The sequence below is a fragment of the Mesoplodon densirostris genome, chromosome 9, assembly GCF_025265405.1.
Source record: "Mesoplodon densirostris isolate mMesDen1 chromosome 9, mMesDen1 primary haplotype, whole genome shotgun sequence".
NCBI lineage: Eukaryota > Metazoa > Chordata > Mammalia > Artiodactyla > Ziphiidae > Mesoplodon > Mesoplodon densirostris.
Window position 1 is genome coordinate 99,401,800 of NC_082669.1, and position 16,877 is coordinate 99,418,676.

Consider the following 16,877-nt stretch of genomic DNA (forward strand, 5'->3'; position numbering starts at 1 on the left):
AGGGGATGAACTAAAACGGACCTTCCAAGGATCCACACCTCAGCAGCTGGCTGACACAGGGAGTTTCTTCTTTTAGGGATCATGGGATTGTAACACCTAGTATTTTTCCTGTGTACATGTTATGATGTCTATATTGCTTTCTGATTTTCCAATTATCTTTTCACCAAATAAACAATTACATTAGCAATCAGAAGTTGAAAATTCGTTTGCTCAGTATCCTCACATAGACTTAGTTTTAACTAGGATAAATGCAAGTTAACTTTTATATTGAAATAAATATTGACTCCTATGTTCTTAATTCATTTCAGTTAAAAATTTGGCCATACAGAAAAATTTGGGAGTTTTCAAATAGATACCTCTTTTTTTTTTTTTTTTTTTTTTTTGCGGTACACGGGCCTCTCACTGTTGTGGCCTCTCCCGTTGCGGAGCACAGGCTCCGGACGTGCAGGCTCAGCGGCCATGGCTCACGGGCCCAGCCGCTCCGCGGCACGTGGGATCCTCCTGGACCGGGGCACGAGCCCGTGTCCCCTGCATCGGCAGGCAGACTCCCAACCACTGCGCCACCAGGGAAGCCCAAATAGATACCTCTTTTTTATTTTTGGATTATGGAAATTTTCTATATAAAAATAGAATGGTATAATAAGCACTCATGTACCCATCACCTAGTTTCAACAATTACAACCTAGAGATTTCTTATTACATAGTTCTCCAATTTATTAGTAGTTCAGCTACGATTACATTATCCTTTAGCACTGGTTAAATCACTTTTTAAAAGGCAAAATGTTAACAGGTGTTAATAGGTGGTTATAAATTTATAGATAATTTACATTTTCTTCATTTTAATTCTCAGCATCTTCCAAACTTTCCATGGTGAATATGTAGTACTTCTGTAATGAGAAAAAATGTTATTTTAAAATGATTGAAAAATGTATTTCTTTGAGTGTTTTTTTAAAATATCTATTTATTTCAGCTGCACTGGGTCTTAGTTGCGGCATGAGGACTTCTTAGTTGCGACATGCGAACTCTTAGTTGAGGCATGCATGCAGGATCTAGTTCCCTGACCAGGGATCGAACCCAGGCCCCCTGCATTGGGAGTGCAGAGTCTTACCCACTGGACCACCAGGGAAGTCCCAGGAGTATTTTTTCAAATGCTTAATCCCAGAGTATTTCTTGCTCTTTCTTAGAACAGTCAAAAGTGGGGATCCTTTCCCCATGAGCCCGTAACTCACTGCGAGGGAGTGGGATAAAATTTGGTTTTTAAAACATTCTTTTTGATGGTAAGGTAGAATCTTTGTGAAACTAGTGAACAAAAGAAAAAAAAACATAATAGCACTCAACAGAGCTAATGAATAGAGTTGCTGTGGTTCTACAGCAGAAATGTTGAGGGTTCTTCTTTTCATGAGACTTTTCCTTAAGGAAAATCCACCCGAGCAAGAAATGCCAAAACTTCTTACTGTCTTTCATATTCCCTTAGCAAGTCATGGCCCTGGTGATTGACAGGTGGATTCCAAGGACCAGCAGTCACTATCACTGTGCATCAGGGCTAAATTGGAGCAACGGGGACTCCAGAACATCACTCCAAGCTCAGATCGGGACCATCTTAAAAAACGAACCCCCCAAAAAACACAGATTTAGCAAGATGCAATTCACGTATCATAAAATTCAGCTGTTTTAAGTATACAGTTCAATGTTTTTCAGTAAATTTACATAGGCATACAACCATCATCACAACCTGGGTCATTTTTACAATTCTTCAGAAACTGCTGTTCTATTGCAACTGCAATAAAGTTGCAAATTCCAACTTTGTCTCTTACCCGTGCAACCAGCTTTTGTGTGTCTATGTTATTACATGTTTCATAACACATTAGATTCTTAGAGCTGTAGCTGGGAATAATAGCTTCTTCTCAAGTACACTCAATGCCATATTCTGCCCTTCATAATTACAGCTACAGTTCAAAGAGCTTCTACAGGGATTTAGAGGTTTAAAGCAGTATCACAAACTACTGGAAATCAGAGATCATTTCAATGGATTTAGCAAGATCAACAAGGTTGTTTACAGCACAATAAGCAACAATGCGCTTAGACCTTGGCGACAGGGGTCCCTGCCCTGGGCTCTGTACCTTGACTGCACCCTGCACCAGGTGTGAAGGGGCCATGGAGCTGAGGGGTTCCTGCAGCCCTCTGCACCACACTACGGTGCCTAGGACTCGGAATTCCCTGCCCATACCACCCCAAGCCTGTTTCCATACCTGAGCCAGTCTCTTCCCAGCATGTGTCCTCCCTTTAGGGCTATTGGGGGTGACTGCTCACAGGAGAGCGGGTGACTACCCTTGCACTTGGGGGCTGGGTGGCCACGCACATGCAGAGCCCCTCGTGGTGCAGGATGGAGAAGAGAAGAGATGGGCTGAGAAGAGAAGGGCGTGGGCTGAGTGAGCACTGGGGGTAGCTCTCTCCACACTGCCACCTCCCCCAGCAGAAGTCCAAGAAGTCTGAGAATTCTAAATTGGAACGTGACCCTCTTCGTGATGGTGTATTTGTCAAGGCAAGAGGATAAAACATTTTAACAGTTTGCTAGGCTGATTTTAAACTTTTCAGTATTTAGACATACGGTACGTGGACCTCTCTTTGTATGGTTTCATTTATAGGAAATGTCCAGAATAGGCAAATCCATACGGAGAGAAGATGGGTTAGTGGTTCCCAGAGGGTGGGGGCCGGAGGGGAAACTATGCATGTGCCTGTGTTATGTGTCTTTATCCATGTTTGTATGTATACAAAAGTGTATACATCAGGCAATGAAGATATGCAGTCACTCATTTACTCTCCAAGTGATTGGGGGTGAGGGTGAGGGGGGGGACAGGAGCTAGAGTGCAAGGAGGATGAAAAAGAGTCTAAGAAGTCATACCTGCCTTCTATGAGCTTATGGTACACCTGAGTCTCTACAGGGCTAGTTATTCAGGGGGTATGTAATGTAATTCGACTATAACACAACTATCTATACACTTGGGAGAATTACTTCACTTCTCCAGATGTTAGTTCCTTAGTCTGGTAATTCTGAGGGTTGGACTAGATGTCCTTTAAAGGTCCCTTCCAGCTCTAGTACTCCATGATTCGGTGATCTTAGACTACCCTCGCCTCTGTGTTAACTGGGTTCAGGAGGAAGACAGATAAACTAAGTCGTCCACCCGCACATATTATAGTTCCTTACTGTGTGTGGGTGTGGCCACAAGCCAAAGCAACAAGGCCAGGCAAGAATGGTGGGATTGAGAAGTCGTAAAACATGTCATGAGCCAGTTGTATAAGAGGCTAAAATCACTTGGCTTATTGCACTCAATACACTCAAATTAGTCACACCCAACAGTAAAGAAAATAAAGGGTTTAAGGAACCCCTCTGAAGAGAGATAGGGGAAGGGAGGCATCCTCAATGCAAATGGCAGGCACGGGTTCTAGATGTAGGCAGCGGCAACCAGCGTGGCGCTGGCTTTTCTCAGCAATCACCTTCTACTCCGGCAGCTTCTGACATGGGCAGTCTCCAGCGAGCGTAGTGCATGCGGTCCATCGAGACCCTTCTCCAGCAACTGCGCTCAGACCCTGTCTTTTGTGAGGTACAATCCCTAGGGTGCAACAGTTACAACCCCAGCAGCAAGGAGCCTTACCTGTGGACAAAAAAATGTTGCCTGTCATTTCAGTAAACAAAACATGCTGTCTGCCATCAAGCCAACAGTCACTGCAGCTGCCCTGACAGTGCATCCTGAGGGGAATTCAGGGTGGAGAAAAAGAGGATACTGGCCCTAGATAGTTAAGATGCATATCAAAGGAATAATTTCAATGAGCCCAGACACTTGCATCTTCCCATACATAGAAAAGCATTAAAACCCTTTACTTGAGATGTCTGTTTTTTGTAATAAGCAGTAATTTTTTTTTTTTTTTTTTTTGCGGTACGCGGGCCTCTCACTGTTGTGGTCTCTCCCGTTGTGGAGCACAGGCTCCGGACCGCAGGCTCAGCGGCCATGGCTCACGGGCCCAGCCGCTCTGCGGCATGTGGGATCTTCCCAGACCGGGGCACGAACCCATGTTCCCTGCACCAGCAGGCGGATTCTTAACCACCGCGCCACCAGGGAAGCCCAGCAGTAATCTTTTGAAGTTTGCCTACATTTTTTTTTTCCAGCAAAAACTCCTACATATCCTGGCTCCTCACTCACCTCTTTGGAACAGTTCTTCAGAGCGACCTGAGAAGCTAATTCCCGGGCTATAGTCCTTAGTAAGGTTCCCCAAATAAAATATAACTGTCAACTTTAGGTTGTGCATTTTTTAAAGTCAACATACAGGTGTGGACCCCGAAAAATTAGGATCGCTAAGACAAAGAGCATTGCTCACCACCCATTTCCACAAGAGTTCAGTTGTAACCCACCACAGTTGCTGACTGACAGTAGGACTCTTAGAGGAGTTTAAGGTGAACACAGAATGAGGCATCTGTGCTTTGGACGCACACGAATAGGCAGGTCCCACAGATAGTTAGATGTATATCTCAGGAAGAATTTTAATGACCTTAGATTCTTGCATGTTCCCATACATAGAAAAGCTGAAAAGATTAACTGGAGACATCTGTTCTTTACTATTACTGGTAATCTTACCAAGATATATGCTTGACTTCAGGTATGACCTGGCTAAAAATCATGTATAAACTGGCTTCTCCCCTACCTCTATCGAGTAGTTGCCACAGTTTACTGAGTGGCTGTCTCCCAGGCTTTAGTCCTCAGAAAGATCCCGAATAAAACTTAAACGCACAATATGTTATGCATCTTTCTTTAAGTCCTTCCGCACACCTTTAAAAACAATTTACTGGACCCTGGTGGTCCAGCCGTTAGAACTCCAGGCTTTCACTGACGAGGTCCCGAGTTTGATCCCTGGTTGGGTAACTAAGATCCCACAAGCCCTGTAACACAGCTAACTCCCACCACCAAAAAAAAAAAAAAAAAAAAAAATCAATTTACTTATTTGACTTCACGCTCCAGTTATCTTAATTTACATATTCCAAATCTTACATCAGATCTTTATTAACAATCAACATGGGTGCCACACTGGCCACTGTGACTGCATCTTGGGTTTCCCTATTTATAACAAATCAGAGGTTCTATTCTAAATTCTATGAGCAGGAATCACAATATAACGTCACATCACAAGGGTAGCTTTATCTATGGAAATAAGAAACCGTATTCTGGTGAACTCCCGCCTCCAAACATCGGCTTCCTCGGTTTGGCAGAAATTTTTTTCTAAGCTTTCCGGCACTGCACAGGAGACGGCGATCACGTGCCAGTCAGCGTCCCGTGTTGCTCAGGAGCCCAACGCGGTCCAAATCGGAAGTGGTCCTTGAAAATTACTTTCCCGGGAAACTTGTATTTGAAAAACAATGCCATTCTAATTCGCTTTTTCCTAAAGTAAACTCACGGAGATAGAGTCAAACTCTCGCTCTCAGCAAAGAGAACAACGCTCTCCTCAGGAGAAACTTTCACTCCTGCAGCGGTGAAAGCCTAGGGGAACCAAGACGTGGAGGGCACCGGTTCCCCGGCGAGCGCTACTCCGGCACGGACCAGTCCCCCGGCGGGGTTGCTGTGGAGACCGAGCCAGCTTTGTGCCTGCCGAGGCGCGCTGAGGCCCGGCCTTCTTCTGTTTGTCTGCAGAGGGGATTCATAGGACTGACGCCAAGATGGTTAGTGGCTTTGAACAGTGAGGGAGAACTTTGAGTAGGTCCTGGGACTGGAGATTAGAGGTTCCAGACATACTTCTGGGTTAAGTCTAGGATTGTCAGCAGAAGATGATGTCTGTGCCCTCCCCGTGTTCCCACGGGGGACAGGGATGCAGTTGTAAATACATCATTGCTTTCTTCCCTCCTGCTTCTCCATTTCCCCACTCCTGAGCTGCGCGTGGGATGGAAAGCGGACCGAGGGAAGGCTGAGATGACAGCAGCTGCGCGAAAGCATCTCTTACCTCACTCTAACTGGGGGAGATAAAGAACTAGGGAGTAGCAGTTTCGTTAGCTCAAACACAGGGTGATGGCCCTTTTAAATAACATGTTACAGAAGGAATTTGAACACGCTTACCTGGGGTTCGTTGTTAAAGGTTTGACTGATAAATCCTGGAGCCATCACTCTCAGTTTAATATTGACCATCGGAATGGGATCATACAGCTGTCTTTGTTGTTTCTTTCACAGATGCTTTCAAGGGCCAAACCTGCTGTAGGCAGGGACCTACCGCATACTGACAAAAGAAAGAAGAAAGGTAGGAAGATTCCAAAACTAGAGGAGCTACTTTCACAAAGAGATTTCACTGGAGCTATTACCCTGTTGGAGGTAATGTCCAAAGAAGGTTGCTTCTTAGGAGGTGAATAACCAGAATGTAGAGGAATGCATGGGTGAATGCTGGTTGCTATGCTGTTGGAACAGGTGGGTGCATTCTGGGACTTTCTGTAAATCTTGTCAGGCACAGATTCCAGATTCCAAGTTAACTATAAACCTGATTAAAGGTGAACTAAAACGATAGACTTATTTCTCGAGGGACACTTTTAATTATATCTAGTCCCACTGATGATGAATCCAGCCTAAAAATGTAGAGGGACATTTAATACAGTGTCAGTTCATATGATGTTCATTCCACCCCCTGACCAATTTATGGTTTATTCTTATTATATGTTATAACATTCTGATCAAATTTAAATAATTCTACCATGTTTCATGCTTATTGTCTAAAAATACTGTATCTTCAGAAGATATTTCAAATCTCTATGGCAGTAGTTCTCAACTTTTAATATGCATCAGAATTAGGGTACTTATTAAAATGTACATTCCTGGACTCCTGCCCTAGGGATTCTGATTCTTTACAGAATCAGCCTACAGTGGTTCTCAGGAACTCGTATTTTGGGCAAGTAGCCTAAGTGCTTCTGATGTAGATGTTCCAAAGATGCTGCACTTTGGGAAACGGCTTTCTGGGAAGCATATGTTATAGAAGAATGAAGGGGTACACCAAAGAATGAAGAGTTTTGATAGCACAGCCTGGCTGTGTTGTTCCATAATCATTTCTCTAAATCACTACAACAGCCATATTACTCTATCAACAATAAGTGTTTTAATTAGCTTTATATATCTTTCTCAGTCTTTCACGTATAGTCCTGTGTTTCTTGCCAGTGCTCTGGTATTGAGCACATTGCTTAACTCTTCTGGCATCAGCTTTCTCATCTTTAAAGTGGGAGAGTTGACTTGGAAAGACCATCTAGCTCTGTAAATCAGTGGACTGAGTGGTAGATGCATGTGTAATTTTTGTCAGTCTCTTTTTCTCTTCTCTCTTTTCTTTGAGGCAGTGACCACACTTTCCTTATTGTGTAATCCCATGCTGCCTGTAAGTTGTCAGGGAGGTTCTGCACTACGCTTTCATTCTTAGGTAGCCAAAGTGCCATGATGGATGGGAATGGGAACTGCCGTGGTTTAGGATGAGGAGGTCTCGTGAGCTCTCCTGTGGCTCCAGGGAATTCCTGGGGCAAATTCAGGGAGACCTCAAATAAGAATTTCTTCAGACTTAAGGCACTGTACTGAAATTCACAGTATTTGGTGAGAGGAGAATTTCTAATATTAGGGAGTTAGCTACAGGAGTAAGTGCTTATTCAGACAAGAAACTATCAACAGATGTCTTTATCTTGTAATGGTCGAGGCACCTGAGGTTTTGTAACAATGATCTGTTCTTTTTTAATTTTTAATTGAATTTAATTTTTTAATTAATTTTTATTGGAGTATAGTTGCTTTACAGTGTTGTGTTAGTTTCTGCTGTATAGCAAAGTGAATCAGTTATACGTATATATATATCCACTCTTTTTTAGATTTCCTTCCTATTTAGGTCACCACAGGTTAACGATGATCTGTTTAATTTTTACTTTTTTACCCATGTTTTTGACTTACCACCATATAGAGTGAAAAAAAAAATCTCACCTTGCCATGGTAATTCAGACTCCTCCTTCAAGGTCTCACTCCTTTCCTCCAAAACAGAACTTTTCTTTCATTGGCTGATGAATTCATGAATGTTTTTTCACAATGGACATAAATGATTAGGTGGTCTTCTAAACATCTTTAATTCTTGCAGGCCCTGGTAAGCCTGTTGAAGGGTACTAGAATGATTTAATGGCTTGTCCTCAGGGAAAGGTTATAACCTATGAATAAATATACGTGTGTGCTCACGGGACAGGTTTGAAACGTGAAGATGAATGCGGGGTAGAGCATGGAGGGGTGAAAACATGGGCTTTGGAGTCCGTGGGCTACGGTGGTCCCTGTCACCACACCTACTGGCTGTGTGTGGCCTTGAGTCCATCACTTAATTTCACTAACTTTCAGTTATTTGGCATTAAATATTTCACATAATTCTTATGTTCCTTATATATCACCCAGAATTGTTATGAGGATAACTCTTAAATACTTTCTGGAGTAAGGTGTCAGTAAACACAGAAAAACAATTGTGAAATGTTTGAGGGAAAGGTAATTGTGCTGAGTTCTGTAGGTATCAGTGTAATTAAACTGAGATTATCTTGCTTCTATAATTTGTGATTTCCTATTGTTCACTAATAACAACATAGCAGTGTTTAACAGAGAGTGTACTATTCAAAGTAGTCATGATTTTTTTTTTCATGAAATTTTAACATGAAGTTCAAACGTCACGTTGGGGAACAAGAAGAGGACACTAATTTGTGGATTGGATACTGTGCTTTTCATCTGGGTGACTACAAGAGAGCTTTGGAGGTTAGTTTAAAGAAACTTTTTTTTTGTATAACAGAAGGGTTTTGAAAAGTTATTAAGCTTTGTATTATAATAATACACGCTCATGGTAAAGTTCAAACAATATAGAAGAGAACAAAGGAAAAAGGAAAAAAAGTCACCCTGTATGCTTTCCTCAATCCTATTTCTATGTTAACAGAAGTAACCATTGGCTCTTTTTTGATGTGTTGCCTCAGAAATCTTCTGTGTATGTTCAAGCATATTTATCTATGTCTGTTTACTTCTTCCTTTTAAATATATAGTAATGAGATTGTTCAATATATTAATATTAGTCTTTCTTAAGGAAGTCTTCAGGAGAAGAAAAATAAGCCCTTTTGATAAAAAATTTCACGATTCTTTTCTCAAAAAGAAGTTCATTGTTATTTTGCGTGGTTAATTTTAGACATAGGAAAGATTATATTCTCTTTATATTTTTTGAGTATAGCTTTGAAAGTTTTTTTTTCTTGGTCATTGTAAACCCTGCAATGTAATTAACAATCTATGGAATTATGGATCTAGATAAAATTGTAGATGCCTTATGTCAAATAATTTTTAATTCATAAATGAAATTGTTTGGAATTTTCCCACATATTCTTACTCTCAAAGTGTAATCTAAGGATATTAAAATAACCTGCGCTACTAAAATGAAAAGTATCCAAGATCAGGTAATGAGGAAGTGATATGAACAAAAGCAACAAAATCAGTGAAGGAAAAGTAAAGATGTGAAAAGGGCTGAATAGGAGCTGGTAGTATATGTGAAAGATATAGGAGAAAAAAAGAGTAGCCCAAACAGAGTAAGAAAGAAAAAAGGCATCTGGGGAAGACTGATAAATAGTAAAAGAGTTTATGGAGGGACTTCCCTGGTGGCACAGTTGTTAAGAGTCTGCCTGCCAATGCAGGGGACATGGGTTCGATCCCTGGTCCGGGAAGATTCCACATGCTGCGGAGCAGCTAAGCCCGTGTGCCACAACTACTGATCCTGCGCTCTAGAGCCCTTGTGCCACAACTACTGGTCCTGCACTCTAGAGCCTGTGTGCCACAACTACTGAAGCCCGTGCGCCTAGAACCCGTGCTCCGCAACAAGAGAAGCCACCACAATGAGAAGCCTGCACACTGCAACGAAGAGTAGCCCCCGCTCACCACAACTAAAGAAAGCCCGAGTGTAACAACCAAGACCAATGGAGCCAAAAATAAAATGAAATGAAATAAAGTAAATTTTATTTTTATTTTAAAAATAAAATGAATCTCAGAAACTGTCCTTAACAGGGAAAAAAAACAGAACACACCAAATTTTAAAAGTGTAAAGCCAAATAAAGCCAGAGAACAATTAGAATGAAATGAAATTTGTAGCATATTAGGGTTATCAGATTTTAAGTTAACTGAACCTATGCATTTTTAATAAGGCATCTTTTTTATGTCTTTTTAAGTTAGCAAAAAAAATTTTTTAGTTGCTTTTCATTTCTGCAGTTTGTTAGCCCATATCAATATTAAAAGGGGAAAAAGAAGACAAGTGTAAGGTTATGTGGACAAGAGCCCTGCATGGGTAGGATTGAGCCTTAGATTCAGTTTTGTTTTGTTTTGTTTTTCTGTACGCGGGCCTCTCACTGTTGCGGCCTCTCCCGTTGCTGAGCACAGGCTCCGGACGCGCAGGCTCAGCGGCCATGGCTCACAGGCCCAGCCGCTCCGTGGCATGTGGGATCTTCCCGGGCCGGGGCACGAACCCGTGTCCCCTGCATTGGCAGGGGGACTCTCAACCACTGTGCCACCAGGGAAGCCCAGCTTCAGTATTTAATGTTACAGGTATAGAATAGGTAAGGACCATATAGAAGTCCCTAAATGTGAAGTTGCCCAATCACAGTAAGAACTCCTATTCCATTATACATAAAGGAATGGCCCATTGATTACCCTACTGCTGAAAGGGATCACTGCTTAATGTATGTTTCAGGAATATGAAAATGCAACGAAAGAGGAAAATTGCAATCCTGAAGTCTGGGTGAACCTAGCCTGTACCTACTTTTTTCTTGGAATGTATAAACAAGCTGAAGCAGCTGGATTTAAAGGTAAATGGGCCCTTTTAATATCTGGTATTCTCACTAACAGTAAGAGTCATTTTGAAGATTTTAAAACTTATTTAATTCCTTTTTCTATTGAGGAAAAATCAAGTGACATTAGAAAGCTAAAAAAAAAAAAAGCTTTACTCTTGAAAGAATATTGGATCTTAGCAACTTTATGTTTAAAAAGAGAGTTAATCTGTGTGCTGCTTACCCTCCCCAGTTCACCTCCTCAGAAGCTAAAGCCAAAAAGCAGAAGGATGAGAGAAGAAAAAGGGCAAGGTGCCTTTCTTAGGCTCCACCGTGGTAGGAAGTTCATGCTGTTGGTAGGAGTTGGGTATAGTTGTTCAAGCTGTTATGAATGTGCATTTTATAGCTTCTTTTCCTGCTTCTGAATGAGAAGCCAAGTAATTCCAACTTGAAGAATCCAGATTTCTTCCCTTTTGCTTTACTTACCAGGACAGTCATCTTAGGAGAGCTGGACTCAAATTTGCAAATAGAGTAGGGCAAAAGGGAACTATGGGAGGAAAGATTAAGAATAATTAGAGTATGAATCAAATTAAATTCAAAGAAAAGTAGAGAAAGTGGGCAAAAGAATGTTTGTTAGGAAATATGTTAAGGAAGAATGTATTTCAGGGTAGAAATCTTAGAGAATTAACTGATATATACATATTTAGATAGAATTCCAGTTCAGAGTCATGGAATTCTAATTTTCCTAATTTAGTTATAAAGGGCTTTGAGTTATTTATCTCATATTTCTAGACTTTATCTGTGCCTGGAACAGTTAGACACATGTAAGGTGATCAAGGTAGCTATCTCTCTTTCCATATATATTTTTCTTTTTTATACATTGAAGTATGACTTTTTGCTGTAAAGAGATATAAGATTGAGTGTCTAGAATTAGGAAAATTCTCCAAGAGCACAGAGGGGATCTGGAACATAAGAGGTGTTCACCCTTTTGCTTGGCTCCCTGTTTTAGATGGTAGATTATCGTGCCAGAAGATCTATGAAATGGAGACGGGGCTAGTATTTAGGAAAATATGGCACTGTAATTATGAAAAGGGGATTTCAGGAGGAATCGACAAAGAACACTGGAAGACCAGCTGAATGAGAGTGGATTCCTACATGTATTGAGATGACCGTAACCATTTGCTTCCGGTGTTTGGTTCAGTGTGTGAACTACACAGGGTGGGCTGCCTCTGGAACTGGGAGGAGTGCCGTGCTGTGCTTCACCACCATAGAGTGAGGAGGAAGTGTGGGCAAGAGCGGAACCTTAGAGCATTTTCCTTCTGGTTCTTGGTGATGTCGCTGCTACTGCAGTCGGACTAGACTAAAATAATACATTAATATATTATAGCAGAGATGTAACAGGATCCAGTAGGTAAGGATTTGGGAAGATTTATCTGTCTCATGTCACTCCTGCAAGGGACTAAGTGCCATAGACAATTGAGTTCTTTAATAAGCACCTTGGATTTTTTTCACAGCTCCAAAAAGCCGACTTCAAAACCGCCTCCTCTTCCACTTGGCTCACAAGGTACTTATGTTCCTATTTCACACTTTTTCTTTTAATGTGTTAAGATTAAAAATTTTTATGTATATCTATTTTTAATTGATGTATAATTGACTTCACACTTTTTGTTTTTAAAATATTTTTCTCTTTCTTCTTGTTACCAACAAGGGTGAAAGAAAATCAAGTAGAAAGTCTCATTAATGGTATTTCTAGAACAAGTAGAATACAGGTGTTAATTTTATAGGACTTTCTCCCCCATTAATGTTTTTTTTTACTCTATTTATTTATTCAGAAATGTTAGGTTTTAGTTCTTCTTAAGCAGTAGTCATTTAAGATTAGTTTGTTTCCACCATCTTATTGTCTCTTAGGAAACAGAATCAAAGACACCTTGTCCTGACTCCTGAAAATAAATACATACCTTTCAGAATTGCCTTATAGCAATAATTTTGATCATGTCATAAAATGATTTTTAAAATCATTTTTCATATTATAAAATTACACATTCTATTAAGCAAAATATAAATATTCAATAAAAGGATATAACATCTACCATATTTAAAGCTAACTGAATTTCAACCTTTTGGCATATCTCCTTTTGGGATAATTATTTTTTATATGCATATTTATATTTTTGTTCATTTGTTTTGCAGAATGGGATTCATGTTAAATATATATTTTTGTATTCTGCTTTTTTTAAAAAACTTATCTTTATAGTACGAGTGTACCCCTGAGTCACTAGTCTTAAAAACCAGGCTTTTTTTAAATAACAACCCATCATATGCATGTGCCACAATTCATTCAACACTTCTAGTTATTTAACTTCCAGATTGGTTTTAATTTTAATTATAAAAATGTGATTCTAACATCCTAAAATGGACTTACTGAGTTACTGAGTATGAACAATAAAAAATTTAAAGCTTTTAATTGATAGTACTAAATTATTTTACAGGAAGTTTATCTAATTGTCCAAAGGTAGTATTTGAAAATAATTATTTTTGGTGCATTTAAAAATTTTGGGAATTCCTTGTTGGTACAGTGGTTGGGACTATGCTCTTTCGCTGCCAAGGGCACGGGTTCAGTCCCTGGCCAGGGAGCTAGATCCTGCAAGCTGGGCAGTGCAGGGGGAAACAAAAAAAACTTCATGCTATAATTATCTGTCTCTCTGTTTAGTTCTTTCGATTTTTGCTTTACATGTTTTGCAGACCATCATTAAGTGTGTACAGATTTAGAATTGTTATGTCCATCGAGTGGACTGAAACATTTATCATTATGAAATGTCTCTCTTTATCTCCAAAAATCTCTCTTCATGTAAAGACACTTTGTCATATTTGTGTAGCTACACCAGCTCTCTTTTGGTTAGTGTTTGCTTATTGTATCTTTTCCCATCCTTTCACTCTCTATCTTTCTGTGTCCTTCTATTTTAAATGTCTCTCTTATAAACAGCATGTAAAAAAGATAGAGACAGAGAAAAAAAGGAAAGGGAGAAGATATAAAGAAAAAAATAGAAAAGAAAAAGAAGGTAAGAAGAGGGGTGTCAAGTAATTAATGTGAGCTGTAACTTAAAGGCTTTCCATTGTTAAGGCTCTGCCTCCAGAGACTTTTTTTTTTAATTTTTAAAAATGTTTATTTATTTATTTATTTTGGCTGCTTTGGGTCTTTGTTGCTGCATGCGGGCTTTCTCTAGTTGAGGCGAGCAGTCGCTACTCTTTGTTGCGTTGCACGGGCTTCTCATTGCAGTGGCTTCTCTTATTGCGGAGCACAGGCTCTAGGTGCATGGGCTTCAGTAGTTGTGGCACGCGGGCTTCAGTAGTTGTGGCTCGCGGGCTCTAGAGTGCAGGCTCAGTTGCTGTGGCACACAGGCTTAGTTGCTCCGCGGCATGTGGGATCTTCCTGGACCAGGGCTCGAACCCATGTCCCCTGCATTGGCAGGCAGATTCTTAACCACTGCGCCGCCAGGGAAGTCCCCAGAGACTATTTTTATTCTTTCTCTGAAAGAGAGGTAAAGAACACCAGGAGCTGAAGGGAAATAGAACAGAGATAAATGGCTGAAGGAGAAGGGGAAGTTAAAATATCCATTACGTAGGTGTTGATTTCTGTAACCGTACTCTAATGTGAATCTTTACACGTCTTTTGCTCTCTTACAATTTTAGTTTAATGATGAGAAGAAATTGATGAACTTTCATCAGAATCTTCAGGATATCACAGAAGATCAACTCAGTTTGGCCTCAATCCACTATATGCGATCTCACTACCAAGAAGCTATTGATATTTATAAGCGAATACTGCTAGATAACAGGTCTGTGTCCATTTATGCCTCCTTGAAATCTCATTTTGTTACTTTCTTCTGTACCTAGTTTGGCTGAGGACCTAGTGCCCTTTGGATCTAATATCACCATGTGTTCAAATCTATTTAGCTAATAATCTGGTGAGATTAAGAACTCCTTATTGTCTAGATCAGGGTTTCTCCACCTTTATTTCATTATTGACCTTCCAAGGAGGCTTTTTAGATTTTTCCCTCATTAATTGCCCTCCCATGAAGTTTCAATACCATAGGTATATTGTATATATGTTTATGTACTGTATGTATATCTATGCTTTATATATAAAATGAGTATGTTTTCCACCTCTCCATAAGAACCAATTTTTGCCCCTTTGGGGGTGATATCACACCTGTTGAAAGTGCATGGCCTAGGTGTATCAATTTCAGTGTTATGGTTACACTGTAGGTAACTTGCTGACAAAATTAGAAACAAATCATTCTGAAGAATTACTGTTCCAACTTTATCACTGACCACTGGGCTTCTCTCCCCATCCCCAAAATATCTCATCCACTTCCCTTCTCCCTTCTTTTGCTTTACTGTCACAATCTCCCACCCATTCTCATTCTCAGTCGTCAAATCGACTTGCCTTGTCTGCTTATTTGAGTTTATACTCGATTACTGATTATGTTAGTTTTTTTAAACATGAATAGGTAGTAGTTGAACTTTTCCCTTTCTCCTCTAGTTGTCATCTTTTACTCTGCTTATATCAAAACACTTAAATATTATAATACAAAAAGAAAGATGCTACACTGATTATATTCTTTTTTCTTTAAAAGAAGACATGTCCTCTTTGCCTTGCTGTCCATTTGAGCCATTAAAAAGATCTGTAGTTTGACAACATTTCTATGAAGTAGACTTAAATTGTTTTTTTTTTTTTTATTGTTTTTTTTTTTTAATTTTTTTTTTATTTTACAAATTTAATCAGTTATACATATACATATGTTCCCATATCCCCTCCCTTTTGCGTCTCCCTCCCACCCTCCCTATCCCACCCCTCCAGGCGGTTACAAAGAACCGAGCTGATCTCCCTGTGCTATGCAGCTGCTTCCCACTATCTATCTACCCTACGTTTGGTAGTGTATATATGTCCATGCTGCTCTTTCACTTTGTCACAGCTTACCCTTCCCCCTCCCCATATCCTCAAGTCCATGCTCTAGTAGGTCTGTGTCTTTATTCCTGTCTTACCCCTATGTTCTTGATGACATTTTTTTCTTAAATTCCATATATATGTGTCAGCATACAGTATTTGTCTTTCTCTTTCTGACTTACTTCACTCTGTATGACAGACTCTAGGTCCATCCACCTCATTACAAATAGCTCAATTTCATTTCTTTTTATGGCTGAGTAATATTCCATTGTATATATGTGCCACATCTTCTTTATCCATTCATCCGATGATGGACACTTAGGTTGTTTCCATCTCCGGGCTATTGTAAATAGGGCTGCTATGAACATTTTGGTACATGTCTCTTTTTGAATTATGGTTTTCTCAGGGTATATGCCCAGTAGTGGGATTGCTGGGTCATATGGTAGTTCTATTTGTAGTTTTTTAAGGAACCTCCATACCGTTCTCCATAGTGGCTGTACCAATTCACATTCCCACCAGCAGTGCAAGAGTGTTCCCTTTTTTCCACACCCTCTCCAGCATTTATTGTTTCTAGATTTTTTGATGATGGCCATTCTGACTGGTGTGAGATGATATCTCATTGTAGTTTTGATTTGCATTTCTCTAATGAGTAAAGATGTTGAGCATCCTTTCATGTGTTTCTTGGCTGTCTGTATATCTTCTGTGGAGAAATGTCTATTTAGGTCTTCTGCCCATTTTTGGATTGGGTTGTTTGTTTTTTTGCTATTGAGCTGCATGAGCTGCTTATAAATTTTGGAGATTAATCCTTTGTCAGTTGCTTCATTTGCAAATATTTTCTCCCATTCTGAGGGTTGTCTTTTCGTCTTGTTTATGGTTTCCTTTGCTGTGCAAAAGCTTTGAAGTTTCATTAGGTCCCATGTGTTTATTTTTGTCTTTATTTCCATTTCTCTAGGAGGTGGGTCCAAAAGGATCTTGCTGTGATTTATGTCATAGAGTGTTCTGCCTATGTTTTCCTCTAAGAGTTTGATAGTGTCTGGCCTTACATTTAGGTCTTTAATCCATTTTGAGCTAATTTTTGTGTATGGTGTTAGGGAGTGATCTAATCTCATACTTTTACAT

The 16,877-nt window shown here is 40.0% G+C and overlaps 1 protein-coding gene and 1 long non-coding RNA gene across 6 annotated transcripts in view; one reads left to right on the forward strand and one right to left on the reverse strand.

Annotated features, from left to right (window-relative positions):
- Positions 1-711: 711 nt before the first annotated feature.
- LOC132496283 (uncharacterized) lies at positions 712-5,327 on the reverse strand. 2 transcript variants are annotated; one of them, XR_009533389.1, is made up of 5 exons: positions 5,210-5,327; positions 3,496-3,653; positions 2,250-2,404; positions 1,455-1,599; positions 712-887 (listed from the first exon to the last, which is right to left on the reverse strand). It is a non-coding gene; the product is annotated as an uncharacterized LOC132496283 (long non-coding RNA). The 2 variants fall into 2 exon arrangements; XR_009533390.1 differs by lacking the exon at positions 2,250-2,404.
- Positions 5,328-5,609: 282 nt separating this feature from the next.
- Positions 5,610-16,877, forward strand: part of IFT56 (intraflagellar transport 56) — a 41,169-nt gene continuing 29,901 nt past the window's right edge. For 3 of the 4 annotated variants that reach the window (XR_009533336.1, XM_060107767.1, XM_060107768.1), the window contains exons 1-6: positions 5,610-5,707; positions 6,210-6,347; positions 8,682-8,774; positions 10,735-10,849; positions 12,325-12,374; positions 14,501-14,646. Coding sequence is in view for 3 of the 4 variants with exons in the window: in XM_060107767.1 (XP_059963750.1) it covers positions 5,705-5,707; positions 6,210-6,347; positions 8,682-8,774; positions 10,735-10,849; positions 12,325-12,374; positions 14,501-14,646 (545 nt within the window). In the remaining variant the exon portion in view is untranslated. The other variant, XM_060107769.1, reaches the window with a different exon arrangement.